The sequence below is a fragment of the Paralichthys olivaceus genome, chromosome 4 (assembly GCF_024713975.1).
Source record: "Paralichthys olivaceus isolate ysfri-2021 chromosome 4, ASM2471397v2, whole genome shotgun sequence".
Classification (NCBI taxonomy): domain Eukaryota; kingdom Metazoa; phylum Chordata; class Actinopteri; order Pleuronectiformes; family Paralichthyidae; genus Paralichthys; species Paralichthys olivaceus.
The window spans coordinates 23,024,368-23,041,789 of record NC_091096.1 but is presented as its reverse complement, the minus strand read 5'-3'; the positions used below and the strand labels follow the sequence as shown (position 1 = coordinate 23,041,789).

Here is a 17,422-nt window from a genome sequence, read left to right as displayed (position 1 = left end):
TCATATTCAGGCTCTGTCAGACTGGTTGTAATAATGAAAATAGTAACAGTGATATTTAAAGATGTAATGATGTTATTAATGACAGCAGCACCAGCACCCAAGTTATATCACAGAGCTACTAACTCCCTATCTCTAATTTAAGATCTTCCAACCAACACTTGCTAGTAGTTCCTATGTCAAGACTTGCAACTCCAAAAATCCAATAAAATATATCTAATCTTTCTTTCTAATTATTGTTTTTAGTTCCATAGTTTTGTTCTGTTTTTTTATTTTCATGTAGTGTATAATTCCCTTTGTAACCTTTAGATAAGTGCCACAGAAATAAAGTTTTATTTATTATTATTGATAGAAGAAGAAGTTGTGGCACAGATCAATGTTTCAGGTAGTTGAGGGGGCACAAAAGATTCACACCAGCTAAGGGACAAAACACAGTGAGACTATACTGAATTAACTACATCTGCATTGTAACTATGAAGACATTCAATTTGCTGTAGATGCGTGAGGGCACTAGGTCAGCCCCCCCTCACCCACCACGTCAGCTGTTTGACAGGAATGGCATGCATCATCTTTTAACACGTCTTAATGAGGCCCCAAGAAGCACACAGTGCTGTAACAATAATATCGTGGCATTGTCCAGTTGGACACCAACCTGCCTTTTACAATGCACACTTGATCCGCTTGGCACAGGAGCCACTAACGTCGGCTGTCAGCAGCAGATTAGGTTTCTGTGGGAGTGACGGTGGGACCCTGAAACATCCATGAAGACATTTGTTGGAAAAAACACAGGGCAACTCAAACCATAGTCCATGTGCACCAAAGCATGTGGCAAGTTATTTTCCTACAAAAGAAAAAAAGGTAATGGTATTTATACAGCAAATAAAATGTATTCTCTCGCACATAAAATTGATTTACACATGAATGATTTACACTGCTGTAAAGCTTTCAAAGAACAGTCATTTGATTGCTATAAAGCTATTGTCTTACTCTAGTACAGTCACGTTGCTTGTTGCTAGTCTCAAGAGTTCTTCACTATATTCAGTTTAGATGAAATATGTGGATACATCTTGAACACTACAGAGAATGTATGAATGGCCAAGTATTGCATTAAAGATGACAGTTTATTATATTTATTGTATTTATCTTTTTAGCTGTTTGTTGTGGAATCACACATATCTTTGTATGTATGCCTGAATGAATGGACTCTCTTTGTCACGTAACCATTTTAAAACCCTTTTATCTCACCATGTGCTCCAAAATACATGAAATTAAAAAAAGACTTTAATAAAAGTTGTATTCTACTGTACTGAGACATGAATCAAACTGAATGTAAAATATATTTATTAGATCTACATAGAAAACCACAATATCTAACTAGAGATGTCTTGGATGGATGTCAAGGATTTATTATATAATCTTATTTAATTACATAAAATAGACACAAATTATCATTTCTTCTGCACCGTTCCAGTGAATTCCAAAGCAGTCAAGACATTCGGTCCAAGGTCATGGTCATCGTTTCCAAAAATAGCTGACTGGGGCCATATCCCAAGTGCACCACTTAGTATGGTGTTATCTCTGAACACTTTGATTGAAAGTGTATTCTTAAAGATGTGTCAAAAGGGAGTCTGCAGTGGGTCAGACAAAGTAAAAATGCTCGTCTGGAAACACCTCCTACTACATGGGGGTTTTCACCAGAAGTTACTGGTTACACAAGATAAACCAACAAGTGAAAGTCGCAGCGTGTATCAGACAAGATGGAGGGAAAATGAACCCTATGAACACAGCGAACCAGTTATCTGAATCTACTATAGTGTCCACTAAAGGTTTACATGTAAAACCCTATATTATAAAAGTAATTCAACATTTTATAGGAGGATTTATAGGAAAACTTGAACTCGTTGTAATGATTGTACCCTAGCTGACCCTGCCTCGACATGTCCTTACAACACCAGCCTATCCTCTCCTCCCTCCTGGATGACCTGACCAATAGAAGCCTGGCTCTGAGCTCGAATGAAGCACTGCCTCTTGCACTCCATTAGCTGCTCCAAGTCCCGCCACATCTTCATCTGCTCCATGTTGGCACCGTGGCTCTCCCTCACCATCTTCTGCTTCTCACGTAACTTCTGGAGACCACAAAAGAAGGAAGTGATTAGTAAGGCTGACTGATTGTATTTAAAGGCCAAACTACAGAGGGGGGAATCCAACATGGTGGTAAACAAATAAGATGTGTTGGAAAATACTCTCTCTACAAACAGCCTAAATCCTGTATATGAGTATTTAAGACCTCAACGTCACAATAAACAGAAAAATACAGTCAAACACAAAAGAGGGGAAAAGTTAAAGAGACAATACACAGGATGGCAACGACAAATACCCATACAAAAAGGGGAGGGATGCATGAGGACTCTAATATGTTGCAGCTAGGAGCAGAAGACTCCTGAAGGGAACAAGGTGATGAGATCTTTTCTGAAGAATGATAAATGTTTTCAGGATAAAATTCTTCTCTTCTATGCAAGACATTAAGCAGGATATCCAAGTTTGTAGACATGCCAAAGCTGGACATTGAATAAGTAACGCAGGAGACAGTGTTGAGAGTGAATAGAGGAAACAGTGCAAACCCTTGGGAACCAGATAGAAACTCTCAGCTACAGACTAGAAAAACAAGCAGTTGTCGTGAGATGTTTGGAAGAGTGGCTGTTATTGGAGCATCACTTCCCAAGCCAGTAACGACTGAACGAGCAGTACCAATTGGTAAACTGTTGACAAAACTTAACAGACTCAAATGTATAAATAAAGGCACAAAAGAAGGAAAATATTAGATGTTTCTTTACTTTACTTGGATTTGTGTGATCCAAGGAGGAGAAAGTACCCAAACAAATCAGAATTATCTTTCTTATCAACATAATCATACTTGCACCAATAGTGATTGATATATTTAAAAAAAAAAAAAAGTGACTGGGAAGTCTTTAAATTCTATTTAAATTCTAAGAGGACACATGATTGACAAGCTTTATAACAATAATTAATTCACTCATTGAGAACTGCAAGTGTTCCAGGAAAGAATTGGCAGACAAGAGAATAAATCAATACAGTTTTAACTCAGGGACTTTATCATCATCAGATCCAAAGCAGAACGATGGAGCCTATGCCAAATTCTCTTAGTCGTTACATTATTGAAATACAGACAGATATTATAAATGTGCATAAAGCCTTTGAAGAAAATGAAAACCTCTTATGGACATGTATAAGATGGGCTTGGAAACTAGAATTCTCCATTAATCACTAAGAAAGGCACTTGAGCCAAACAAGCCCCAATCTAAGTGTGGATCGTATAAACTTGTGTCCTTGATTACCCTGGATTGGTAGAAGGGTTTTAAAAATGTATTTAGATTTTCTTAATTTCAAAAAATCTCATTATTGTTTTTATCTGTAGTGATGGCTTGAAAGATGCACCCATCTCATTTTGAAAGATTCCTTGTCTACCCTCGAAAGCCTCAGACCATGTACTTGAGGAATAAAAGATAAATCTAAATATTGACACATCGCATCTGCTACGTCACATTTTTCTCACCTTTCCCAGTAACTCCTGTTCTGAAATGTTCTTCATGTACGTCTCTCTACAAAAAAAGCAGAGGAAGACAATTGAAATGTAAACCATCACAATCTCACATATTGCTCTCACCCAGGGCCTTTGCAATAAACTGTTGTTAGCAAATCTTGAATATCATATTTCCCTCTGTTTTATGCAAGAATGAAGTGTAAGCAGCTAAACTGCCTGTGTTGTAACAACAGCATCCTTTGGTAAAAAGGGCGTCTCATTTTGCGAGCAGCTGGCGGACCTGGCTCGACGCGCTCACCTGATGGTCTTCTTTCTCTCTAGCGGGTCTGACGACACATAGGCCTTCATCTCTTCAGCCGCCCGCTGTAATTGCATCTCAGTGATCTGTGGAGGTGAGCGTTTGGGATCGGGTTAATTGTGGGTGTTTCAGGGTCAGTTGCAAAAAGCTGAAGCCTGTACCCACTCCTACACCCCCACTGTGAGTAGAGAGTCACTATTCATAGTTTTAAGTGTAAATTCTTATTTGACCATATATGGCTTGTAAGACAGTGAGAATGATGGATGATTATATCCCCTTTAATAGAACAAATATCTGTTTTTGCTTTAAGCAACTATCTATTTAAAATACGTGCCTCTGACATGGAATTAATATAATGATATTGGTTTTCTTCTTGTGCCGTCTCCTCTCTCAATGCTTTCACCTCCTGTGAAAAAAACATGAAGAGAATAAAGACATATAGCCTGTAAGGCAAAATCATAAAACATTATACAGAAATATGCTGGATAAACTTGTTTTATGTATTTAAATTGTTGAGTATATTCAATCTAATGTGGGACAGTAATGGTACCTGCTCCAGTTTAGATCTGTTGCTCTCCAGACCAACAGCACAACTTTCGTATTGCACCTTCTTTTCCTCATATTCCTGGTTGATCTCCTGTTAAGATCAGAATCCACAGGATTATACACTGTTGAACTGGAATACACATCTTAAATCACCTTTTTCACACTCGCCGCGCTGTTTCACATCCACATAAAATTACAGCTGGGATTCTGAGCAGTTTAACTTACAACAGGCTCTTACAAAAGTCTATTTATGTCTTCCTGTTGTAGTGCTGGCGTTCTGGGAACACATGTAGGAAAATGTAATCCTCTGCTTTAGCTCTGCGGTGTGGGGGGCTTTCCCATCATGCATTTTATTTATGGACTATGTAAATTATTCTTAATGGACCCACTCCAACACAACACATAAACACAATGCAAATCATTCTGCCTTGAAGCCACACAAGTAAAGAGTTTGTTTTTTAATTTAGATTTATATTGTATCGTGTTTTTCTCAAATTAAATTGTCTGTGTTTGGCTTTGCAGGGAGAATGTGTTTGTTGTTTGTGACATATAAGAACTGCATTTTGCACTGGCTTCCATCATATACACTGTGTGTAAAATAGCATTTTGGAGCTTGCATTAATATCATTAAATTCAGATCGAATGAGTGACCCACAGACTGTCAACCTCATTCTAAATGCCTCAAATCAGCATCAATGTTTTAATGTGATATTTTTAAATGTCCTTATGAGCACATGAGGTGCCTGCTTGACTGCTCACGGCAACGTTTCTTTTCAAATAGGGGGCTAATATTCCTCACAAACACTAATTGATATGGTGTGAGGATTCATGCAGGTATTTTCATGTAGCATCAGTAGTTTGCAGTGGGCTGATGTGGGCAAAGCTCACCTGACACCGCTGTCTCAGTGACCTCAGTTCTTTTATAATCGGAGCGAGAGCTGACTTCTTCTCCACTATCATGGAGTTTAATTTCTTCACCTGTAAAAAAAACAATAAAAACCTGCACTAGTCATAATGTAAATGAAGAGGAAATCGTATTTATGTAGTTTTGACTTTGTGTGAGTCTGTGTTTGTGTGTACGTGTCTGTGTGTGATCCTGGCAATGTGGTCCTGGAGACTACTGTTACGGGAACTACCACAGTGGCGATATTGAGTTATGTTCCTGTGTATGTGTGTGTGTTTGTGTTTGTGTGTGTGTGTGTGTGTGTGTGTGTGTGTGTGTGTGTGTGTGTGTGTGTGTGTGTGTGTGTGTGTGTGAAAGCCTCTGCTGACAGATTTCCAAGATGGTGAGGTCCATCCCATGACTGCTGAACAGTCATGTAATAATGAAGTAATGATACTGAGTACTTTAGTAATCATGTAGTAATAATACTGAGTACTAATGTAATAATGCAGCTATGAATGAGTACATGTAATAATGTAGTTACAACCAAAGAATACTCATTTGGTGGAACGTGAAAATGTTGCTAAGCAGTGCGGCTGCTGTGATAAAATGGTCTAGTTTGCTTTGTATACATTTAAACTCTGAAGCTAATGTGACTGTGTCCAATGATTTTGCAAAAATAATGAAGTTGAGCAGCAGAATCAACTAGGCAGGTGCAACCTGACTAATCTGAAACGTATTTCTCAGTACAAGGACTAAAGTATTTACAGCCAGGGTAAGTGTGTCACTCTGGTTCTTTACTACAAACCACAACAATGATTATGACAGTAGTAAGTGACAAGTTGTTAAATCATTACACATTTCATCTGTATGGCTTTGCAGTGCCAATCCAATTTCCAGAGTAAAGGTCTGCTCTCAGGTTGGAGCCAGCGACGTTTGACTCCATCACTGGGAGTCCTGCTGTACCTGCTGCCAAACTGATAAACAAACTCACTGCAGTTTGGAGTACGGCCTAATCACTTACATCTGTTTCCCAGTGAGTCTTGACACAAAAGGATGACAGAGTGATAAATAAAAACAAAGCAATGAGCTACACTAGAATAATGTCGATTGTTTACTTTTTCAGCGTACAGAACAGATGAGATATCCAAAATTGACGTATAGAATTGAAATTAAATGGCCTGCACACCAGCGTATGTATTTTCAATTCAATTTGACCTCTTAAATTGAAGATGGATTGATGTTGGGAAATGGGAACTACATAAGGTCAACATCAACTATCTACAGTCCTTTTCCACAACAGACATCCTCAAAATAGGAAAAGCACAGGCGCTACTAATAACATTAACAATTGCTCCCTTCAATGTATGTGTCCTATTAAGTCAAGACACTGTCTATGTTTACACGAATACCAATATTCAGACTATTATTCTGAAGAAGATAATTCAATTATGATTTTTGCAAAAGTTGATGACGGAATATTCCATAAGACTCACGTCAACATTTCATCCTACTACTTGTTTACACATGATCGTGTAACTGCCTGATGTTGATGTCACAAAAACACTCCAATAGAATGTAGAAATATCTGTTGTGAAAAAAGCTGGACATTTAATGATAACAGTCCTATTCTGAGTGACGAACATGCCACTCACAGTGTCTGTATTTACCCAAGGTCCCATAGTATACTCACCATTTCAGACATGTCGTCCAGTGTGCGGCCCTTCTTTTCGTCTAGCTCGCTCTTGATAGCAGACACCCTCTCCAGTTCCTCCTGAGTATTACTGTAGCCAGAGATTCCTTTCTCAGCCTCCACCATTTGCTTAAAAAATACAACAGAGATGCACAGTAACTCACAGGAACAAATATAGAAACATAATTAAACAGTCACATACAAATTAGACAATTCATTTGTCTTGGGAGAGATCACCCCAAAAAATCTACATCAACATGAACAATCAATCAGTGTGCTACATTTATATAAAGATGGATGATACATTTCCTCCCACTATCCAAATATGAAGCTAAAATACCACAGATATTCACACTGCTATTAGAGCATTTGGAGGCAGTAGTGATTCACACCCCCTGGAAAAATTAGTACTTGAACAAACATCAGTGTGATAAGAACTACCCAATATGACAGCAACTATCTTTGAGAAAAAAATATTGAACGTGTTAAATACACTAACAGGAAGGATGTGGGATTTAAGACTTATATTGCAGCAAGCCACCAGTGGGGGATTGAAACACTTTGCTTTTCATCATGAAACTGTGACATTAGAAATCCTTGAAAACAGATTTAAACACAAATCTTGTACAATGTAGTGAACACTACAACAACACAGCACAGAGGGGTCGATTCATCACCAGCTGGAGATGTGAGCAGCAGGAAAACTTTCATTGCTTTAACAAATCGTAGTGGGATGTGCAGACTGAGCAGGAGCAGCAGATGGAGCCTTCAGAAATAGCAGCTCTGCCGGCGTCACACTGCCTGTCAACAAGTCAGGTGCTGGGACTGCACAGAGGTGTGAAGCCATTTCCAGGAAGCTTCTGCCACTTCATTGTTAACACAAAGTGCGTGAATGGGGAGATCAAGCAAAAGCAGCACATTTGGAATGGCAGTCTGAGTGCAGGGAGGGGATACAGTATGAATGCTCAGGGCAGAGAGGGCATTAAAAGGAGTTAGGAGGATTTCTGTGCTACGAAGACTGAAAATGATGATTACTTAGGCTTGTGTTAATAAGATTACACAAATGTGTGCACGGCTAATTTACTGAGCTCTCACCAACATATGATGGCAGACTACACTTGTAGTTATATGTAATTTCAAAGGATTTAATTTGTACTGTAGGATGCGTAACGATTTCAAGTACAACCCACTCCTTTGTTTTGCTCTAAACACTGTCTTTGTTTGGTTTTGTCTTCTGTTACATGAAAGTTAGAAAAAAGAGTTACCAGTTTTTGTTGAACGGTCTCATGTCTCTGCTTGAGAATCTCCTCTGTGCGTTGCAGGACTCCATATTCTGCTTTCAGCTCAGCGATTTCCTGCCGTTTCTTCTTGAACACGGTTCCCTTGCTCCGCAGTTTCACCACCAATCGTTTCAGCTTTGAGGAACAGAGAAAGAGAAATTCATCATTACTTTAAAATTCAAAGAAAGCTGGATTCAGTGTTTAGAGATAGGGAAGCTAAATGATGTTTTTAAATGATATTTGATGGTTTCTTTGTTTAAACACTTAAAGGTCTTTAAAGCCACATTTACTGATCTTGGGGGCAGTGGGAGGACGCTGTAAGTACAACACTAAGTTCACAAAGTGGTTAGAAAACAGTTGCTTATTTACACATTTGTGAGTTATGGAGCTAACAACATAAGCTTTCTACTGGATTTGGGTTCTTGACAGCTGAAAATTGTGTGTCCAATATTACTTTTGGCCCTGCTTTAGTTGCCACCAGCTCTGGGGGAAATATCTGGCTCTTTAGCTGCTAAATGCTTCTGGCACAGAGTCGCTAATTTTGTCTGACATTTGATGCTGGACTGGGTTCAACGACTTTTTAGGACTTAATCCTCTAAAAACAGCTACTTGCTGCATCTGAAATATGTTTACTTTGCTGGTGATTCAGTAAAAGCGATTTGAAGGGGGATAAAGGGGTACACTATCCCCTGTCAATTCTGCAATCCACTCTCAGCCATTTCCCCCATCCCCTATGAGACAGATAGAGAATTTGTGAGAGCAGGTGACCTATGGTTAGTGCTGCCAACTAAATGGTGGGATCCACAGTTTATTTTTTAAAGTTTGAAAGACCATCTCCCTGGTCAAAAATGACCGAATAACCTATTGAGTAAAACCAATGTTCTTGTGGCTGCTACAATTAAGATATTGGAGTTGGAAATTCAATGAAAGAGGCATAGGAAGTTTATATTTGTTGACTTAGTGTCCAGCACAGCTGAAATACTATGAAAGGCCACAGGAGAAGACAATGGGTTGAGCCAGGGGAGGGAAGGGATTAGAATACAACAGTGACTCCAGTATTAGGGCCTCTGGGCCACGCTATGATCTGACACGGTCACTTGATCCTTTCAGGTTCACGGCCAGCTCATGGACCAGCTATGTACAGCGAGCAGCTTCATCTGGCAGAATAAGTGCTTTAAGTGGATGTTCAGTCACTCCCCGCCCCGACTGTCTGCTGGGACACAATGAAACTTCTCCACAATGAAGAGCAGCTATAAATGAACATGGACACGAGAGAACAGCCCCAGAAATCATAGAATGTGCTTCATATCCTTTGGGGATCCAGGAAGCTTGATGTATGTGAGTGTGTGAGTGCGTGAGTGGGAGTGGGTGGGTAGGTGGGTGTGTGTGAGTGTACATCTATTCTTTGTGTATTTTGGGACATCAAGGGCAGACATGGCTGAGAGAGGAATTAGCACAGCAGAATAATACTGCATAGTGTTCCCGACTTTGTGACTGCAAAACAACTGCGGTTAAAGTGGACATTACACACCTGTCTCAGAGATACAGTACACTGACACTAACACACGCTTGCAGACAAGGCAATAAAAACATGAATGGTGCAGCAGATACTTCAGATGACTGCAAGTGGAACACACAGCAGCTATCTATCCCTTTAAAGAATCAACCAGTTCAAGAAAATAAAAGCTCAAACTCAGATTCATGTCTTGACTAGAGTAGGGATAAATTTAACCAGTGTGACGAGGCTGGCTAACAAAGTGGTTTTATGTTACTGTCCAACCAGTGACGAGCAGATGTAGTCATCCCTCTCAGAGAGAGCCTGCAGTTGGTAGGTGGCATGTGATGACACGTAACCTGCAGAATGGAAAATACCTCTGATAAAGTGATCACCTCCACTATGGCCGGTGGCCCCAAACTACCAAGGAGTCTGATAAGCTGTTTGACAAACATTCTCCATTTACTTGTTCATGTAGAGTCTCAAGGGCCCTCTTTGTCTCTACAAAGAACCCCCTCCCATCAGGCTTAAAATTACTGTTGAACATAGACAGTGGTTTATATATGTTGATGAGTATTAGAGACACTTTGAGGGAGAAAAAATAACCACTACAAATGTTTCCTCCTCCACAAAAGAGGCAATTTCCTCCATGTCTGTGTTTTTTGCAAAAGCTTTTCAATGTCCTGATTGTTGTAATAATTTAAAATAGACAATGTCTGAGACATTTCCCCCTGTAAGTGGCCCTAATTATCTGTCTTAGGCTTATACCAGTGGTATTGCCTGCTAGATTTTCTTCCACAAATGACATTACAACATTTTAAACATCACCTCTTATTTCTTCCTGTAACAAAGAAGATTTGGCTACTTCTCCCTACTCTCTTAGATGATTTATATCTCTTCCTTTCCTGAAAAGAATAAACACATTTAAAATAACTTCCCTGCTGATATTTCACTCACTCTATCATTTGCCAGAATTAGTCAACTTTCATTTTGTTTCTGCTGCAAGACTGCCACCATCTTTCATTTATGTTTTACAAACTGCCCTATTACACCTCTAACAACGTTAGTACATAAAATGCAGAATAGAGGCCAGAAGAGTATCTCTATCTTCTACAAACAAGGTCTTGCTTGTGTAAATGAATAGTATTAATAGTACAAAATGTAATTTCATACAAAGAGTCCAATGACAAGACCAATGCCACTCTCAAGACTTAATATGGATTACTAAATCCAGCAGCCCATTATCTTAGCTTAGCATAAAGACCGGACAGATGGAAACAGTTATCCTGGCTCTGTTTATGTCAAAACTAACAAAACAAGATCTGCCACAATATTCTTCTGGGTCCATATTGACCCTCCCCACGCCACAACCACCACCCTCATTTCCTGTCGCCTCCAAGTTCCAGTTCATGTACAATGTGACATGATGACTATGATATAAACAAAAATGAGTACTGTTTTAAAACTACATTTTCTTTCTATGAATGACTGCTGCAATATATATATGTGTATATATATAAGACAAGATATATTTTCAATAAATAGAATCATACAGTGAACCAGGGACTTTTGGGGCCTCTCAGATCTGGGGTCCTGGGCATTTTCCCACTTTTCTCAGTTGTTTGTCCAGGCTGGTATCAATCTTTTCTAACTCTAAATCTGAATCTCTACAAAACATCAAATGAGCACATTTCCACAAACTAATAATTTTAATTAATTTTATTATTATCTCAGATTAATGTGGCACCAGTTTACTGATGCTAAATTATACTGTCAGTATCCTAAATGTTTGTGATATTGTTATTTTATATATGCAGGTCAGAGGTCAGGATCTGCACTGAAACACCCCTCCTGGAACAACCTGTGGGTACGACACATGTGCCTTCCACAGGGATTGATAGGGGACCCACAGATCACAGGGCGGAGGAGGGAGAGCTGTTGTAATTTCACACATGTTGTCTCTCCAGCTCTCACCTCATGGATATCTAGGTGCATCAAACACCAGGCTATAAAAACTCTCATCCACACGGTGCATACAGTCACAGCACAGCCTCCATCTCTATCAGCATCCCTCTGCTAATGCAGAACTGTTTATAGCTGATGCTTTGACCGTGAGCTTAATGTATGCACTGTAAAAAGAAGAGGCGCTTGCTTAAGGCCTTCTGACTTATGTGCAACTGTATTGTGATGTGTTTTTTTCAGTAGTTCAGTTAGGTTTGTCAACGTGACAGTGGCTCACCGTGCCATGTGTCTGAAAGCGGGAGTGCATCCTCATCATAGGATATAAATAAAGACAAAAGTTTTAGGCTCCAAGTCTGTTTTATGTGTCCAGCTGACTTGAATTAGGGAAACGGCTTATACATAAGATTAGGGAAAAGGCTGAGTTTCAGCCACTTTGTCCAATGCAGTTCCTTGTTCTGGATATTCTCTGTTGTGTTCTATTTCTGGCTCTGCATGGGAATGTGAGGGAGAGCAGGGAAAAGGGATAAGTAACATTAGACAGTGAGCCCGTCCGTGTTTGGATAAGAACAGAAATAGCCTCTTGTGTTTTCTACAGTTTGCAGATCTACTCGTGTGCACTTAGATAAAGCTGGAGTCTCTGTAGGCGATGTGAGCTGTTACAACACACAACAAAAAAGATAAACATGCAGGAAATGTTTATTTTCTTGGCTACTGTCAGTTGAGTTCTCAGCAGGAATCAAGTAGGCAAATAAATACAGTAACATCAACATGACTCTTAAGAAATTCACATTTAGCTGATATTGAGTGACAGTAAGAAGCATTTCCAACAGTGTACCTCATCACCCCGGATGACCTCCTCCCCCTCTGATACTTGTGCCTGGCTTCCCCTCTGCCTCAGCTCCCTCTCTGCTGCAGCCAACTCCTCCCTCGCTTCCTGAAGCTCCTCTGCCTTCGACTCCTTCCTACGAATGATGATGGATGCCTGCAAGAGTCGTGGTACATTAAATATACAAACACGACAGAAAAGTTTCTGCTGAGCGACTTTAAACCTAAATGCAACTGAGGACAGGGAATGTTATGAGGGCAGAGATAGGCAAAGAAACATCAGGTTGTAAATAGAGGGCACCTGGATTGCCTCATATTCCCCTCATATCTCCATGACATAAGGATTCACATCCTCTTAGCCCTGGTAGTTCATCATCAAGAATTCTAACAAACTACCTTTACCTTATTAATATATAACTAACTATCCCTGTGTTGTGTTAGCAAACAAATAATCTACTACATCACATGCACTGTCTTTTTACAGAAATTCAATACAATCAGCACCTGTTGCCTGAAAAGGGTCAGTTTGTCATCCATGGGGTCATTTCTCATCATCCTCTTCTCGATCAGCTGATTTATCTGGGAATCGACTTCTTTAATCTGTAGAAGTGTAAATTAAAGATCACTCAGAGACCGAACACATCAGGAATTTGTCAACATATGAAAGCAGATAGACATGACACCACATCCTGCTCCCGACCTTGTCCTCCAGGTTCTGGAGGTCAGCCTGGCCCATGGCAGGCTCTGTTGCCACCTTCTGAAGGTACTGCACCGTGTGCCTCATACGCTCCAGCTCTTTGGGGAGTTTCTCAGAGACCATGTAGGAGTTGATCTTGATCTCCTCTTCAAGCCTCTTCATTAAACCTAAAAGAGACTGAGATTTTAATAAAGAATTTTGAGCGTAGTGTTAATCCTATCAACTGATTACTTGATTCAAGCTGATCATCACTGAAGATATGGAAAAAGACATCACTAAAATCTAGTGTAAAATGTACTGATTTTGAAATAGTCTTTTAATAATTTAATTGTTGAATGGCAAGTGGTTATAGTGAAGGACTGCTGTATTCAAAGCTCTTATTTGGGCACACACATACAATAATGGTGATAAGCGACTAATTGTGTAGCTCCACCTCAGTCTGCGTTGCAAAGGTCATTTTAGAAACTGCAAATGTGTAAATCTCTCATGCGGCTAAAGCGGCCAATACCAGAGGAGAGCAAAAGGAGACAATTCCAACATCACATAAGCTGTATGATAGCACTTCAAAGATCAGTGTAATTAGAGGGTCTCAACAGATGAAAGCCTATTAGCTGAGAGAGCCTCTAACGCTGCGTCCTTGAACCTCCCGTCCAGCTGTGTCCTGCAGAGACAACAGCAGGACCCGGGTACTCACTCTCTGGATTGGCATCTGCTGCAGCCTGTTGCAAATCCTTCAACTGCTGCTGTGATCTCTGCAGCCTCTGCTCTGTCTGGAACAACTGCACGCAAACAAAAATAAATACTAGCACAGGTAATATATAAAAAAAACAACAACAGCATTAGGGCTGCAGCTAACGACAGTTCATTACTGATAATTTTCTGGATTATAACGCTGATCTTTTCATCTATTCTAACAATGTAGTTCTTCTCAAGACCATGTTCATTTTTCTTTTCAGTCTTCCAGAGCACAGCAGGCATCAAACTGTTGGCTTATCTATGGTGTCTGTGTAAAACCAAGGGGAACAAATGTGATGACAACCACCATTAATCACCAGCACTTACTTGGTTCTTCTGTTCTAGCTTCTGGTGTGTCAGTGACTCCTCTCTCTCATTCTCCACTCGCAGCTGTCTGGCTTGGTCCAGCATCCGCTGGTGGTTGGACACTGACTCCACCTAGTGGATCAACACATTAATGTGATAACGTTAAATTGCTGGTTACATATGCTGAGCAGAAATAACCAAGCACCTCTAACAGAGTCAGGTTTCACCTTTTGACAGGGGCCTGTAAGTAAAGACCCATTAAATCAACACCTCATTACATTACATAGCTGTGTTAAGACGGCCCTTCAACTTGTCAGGTCTATTAGAGGAGCTGGTAATATATGTCTGAGGTCATGTTTTCATTCCTCAGTGAATCCAAAAGCCTTCCAAGCATTACAAGAGTGACGGGGCCTCCCACAACAATCTGTCTTACCCTCTTCTTCAGCCTCTCCACACGTTTAATTAGTTGGTCCTTTTCTTCCTCCATTGCACCAATATCCTGTTATCAAAGAACAGATGGATCATCTCAGAGACTGTATCAACTCAGATAAGGAAGTATTTTTCAGCATCATAGAAACATTAGTTATCACAACTGAACAAAATCATGTCAAGAAGTGCTGTGAGTTCCAAATATTGTAATGATGAACTTAATTTTTAATTAGTTTCTCACAAAAAAGTATTGACTTATTCACATCACTTGTTTTGTTTGCCTGATAAGTATTAAAAACTCCAAATATATCTAGTTTAATCCTAGAGAACTTTAAAAATCAGAACCAGTGAATTTTCAATAGTGTTGCATCTGAAAATCATCTGAAAATCCTCAGAAGCTGCTGAAAAGGCCAGGTCAGCCATTGTTGAGTAGGTAAATCTATGTAAGGATTCAATACAATGTCTGTAAACCAGATACAACTACAATTTTCTTTTGCAAAACTCACTCCTACTGCACCGATCCAAAACAGCAGTTATGCTATACTGCCACTGGCAAGTACTGTTTTTAGAGCAGAGAAGAAGTGTTTGCCAGTAATGTTGCATTAGCCAGATCTAGTGAAAATGTCAGCAATTTGGTCACACAAGTGAAACAGTGACGTGCATCATATGAAAGATTCCAGTTTTAGGGGGGGGGGCTAGTTTTTATTCATTCCTACATTTGTTGTTGTTGTGAAGTTGTAGTTGCACTGTTTTATATGGTTACTGCACTTTTTAAAACTTAAATGGTCTTTTATTTTAATATACTGTGGCTGCACTTTAACACTGATTGATAAATTGGTTATGACTTCTGATTTTACATTATGACTGTCAAACTAAGTAATGAAAGAAGTTCCATTCTCTGTATGTATTTTTTTTAGGGTTTAACCTGAGTCAGTCCATACAACAATGATGGCAATGATCACTTACATACAGGATTTGTAGTGTTGTATATGTTTTTTTTTTTTTAAACATATATTTATTAAGAATTTTGTTCATTTTACAGACAAACAATACAAGACAACACAACAAGGCACATATAATGCAATTTGCTCTCACATATAGCACATATAATAGATGTTCTTGTCACAGTAGACAGTGTGTTACAGTCATTGAAATTACATCTGCTAACTTACATTGTAGTGTTGTATATGTTGTTATTTTTTTAAATGCATTGGTATTGGATCAGTACTCAGTATCGGCTGATACGCAAAGTCTGGGTATTGTGAATGGATCAATGGTATTGGATCATCTCTAGTTTTATATTGGGGAAGCTTATAATTCAAACAAAGATTGTAAAGGGTTATTGACTGGTTTGTTTACCTTTCTGATTTCTGCTGTGGAGAAGCCTGAAGTCCTGAGTTGTTCACACTCCTTGTGATATGTCTTAAATCCTTCAACCAGCTCTTCATACTGTGAACAGACAACATGAAAGTATATCCTCTTATGTCTTTTAGGCAAGTGGCAATGACATGGCAACTGTATCTGTAATATGCTGACCAACCTGGTGATATGTGTCATTGATGACATCGTCCTGCAAAAACTCTGCAGGCACCTCCAGTTTGAAGAGATAGCGAGCCAGGTAAGCCCTCTTCTTCAGCTCTGGGACCTTCTGTAGCAGCCAGTGGAGGATGGGGTGGACCACAGGTTTGCTGCCAGTGACCAGACCCTGTCTGAAGGCGCTCCTGCAGGAGGGGGGCCGAGGCAGTGTGTCATGGAAATATGTTACAACACTACAAACAAGAAGCGCCTCACTTTTTCTTTGCGAGAGTTGTACATGTGTACATACCAGGCAACGGCAGCATGCGAAATAGGCTGAAGTTACTTACACATCAGAGAAGTTGCCAGGAGGTCTGTACTTCATCATCCCCAGCAGAGCACACATTCTCTTCACAGTCTGTTCAGGCATTTCCTCACGTATATCTATGGATTGCTAAACAACAACAACAGCAGTAGTAAATGATGTCACCTATCACCAATTCATTCATGAATATCACATATTACACATTAACACTGACGATCCCTGTGACGACAGTAGCTTCACTTGTTGAAGCCAAAAGTTAGCTGTTCACCTTCGGGTCTATTTCAGCCAGGACATCGTTTAAAACCTGCAGCAGCTGCATCGGTTCCAGACAGTCAAACGTGATGAGGTTGAAGTTTTTCTTGAATGGTTCTTTGTTGAGCTGCTCAACGATGAACTTCAACTGCTCACTCATCTTGGTGATGCTGTGGTGGCTCTTCGTCCTCTTCTTCGCTGTAGTAACCAGCTAACGGTGAGTTAGCTTTCTGTCGTCGACGGACTTACTTTACAAACCCGTAAAGAAAGCTTCTGAAGACCGATTCATTCTGCTTAGTGGTGACGTCAGCAAGCAGCTATTTCCGATGGTTACGATACATTTCCAGAAGCAAGTATTACGTCGGTTTATCAGTCGTTAGCCGCTAGCTAGCTAGCTAGCACACAGAGCACAATTGTTGTCAATAGCCCCATGGAAACCAAGAGGGCGTGGCTTATTGGTCGCTTACAGGAAGTGACGTAAACTGCGTAGTTTCAGCGCCACAGACAGACGATTGGCTTTTTATTCTTATATTCTTATATTTCAAAGCTAAGCCCCATATCAACAGATAGAAGAATGAAAAGAAAAGACATTTGCAAATTGACTTATTAATACTGCTTTATC

General features: G+C 39.8%; 1 protein-coding gene across 1 annotated transcript; it reads right to left on the bottom strand.

Moving 5' to 3' along the window:
* Nucleotides 1-1,321: 1,321 nt before the first annotated feature.
* Nucleotides 1,322-17,249, bottom strand: ift81 (intraflagellar transport 81 homolog). The gene is made up of 18 exons (XM_020093586.2): nucleotides 16,817-17,249; nucleotides 16,574-16,677; nucleotides 16,249-16,429; nucleotides 16,068-16,157; nucleotides 14,713-14,778; nucleotides 14,301-14,411; nucleotides 13,933-14,017; nucleotides 13,242-13,405; nucleotides 13,046-13,141; nucleotides 12,552-12,698; nucleotides 8,245-8,394; nucleotides 6,980-7,108; nucleotides 5,292-5,381; nucleotides 4,408-4,494; nucleotides 4,192-4,263; nucleotides 3,858-3,943; nucleotides 3,572-3,617; nucleotides 1,322-2,123 (listed from the first exon to the last, which is right to left on the bottom strand). The coding sequence occupies exons 1-18, from the start codon at nucleotides 16,958-16,960 to the stop codon at nucleotides 1,941-1,943; spliced, it is 2,031 nt and encodes a 676-aa protein (XP_019949145.1). The 5' UTR covers nucleotides 16,961-17,249; the 3' UTR covers nucleotides 1,322-1,940.
* Between the last annotated feature and the right edge of the window lie 173 nt (nucleotides 17,250-17,422).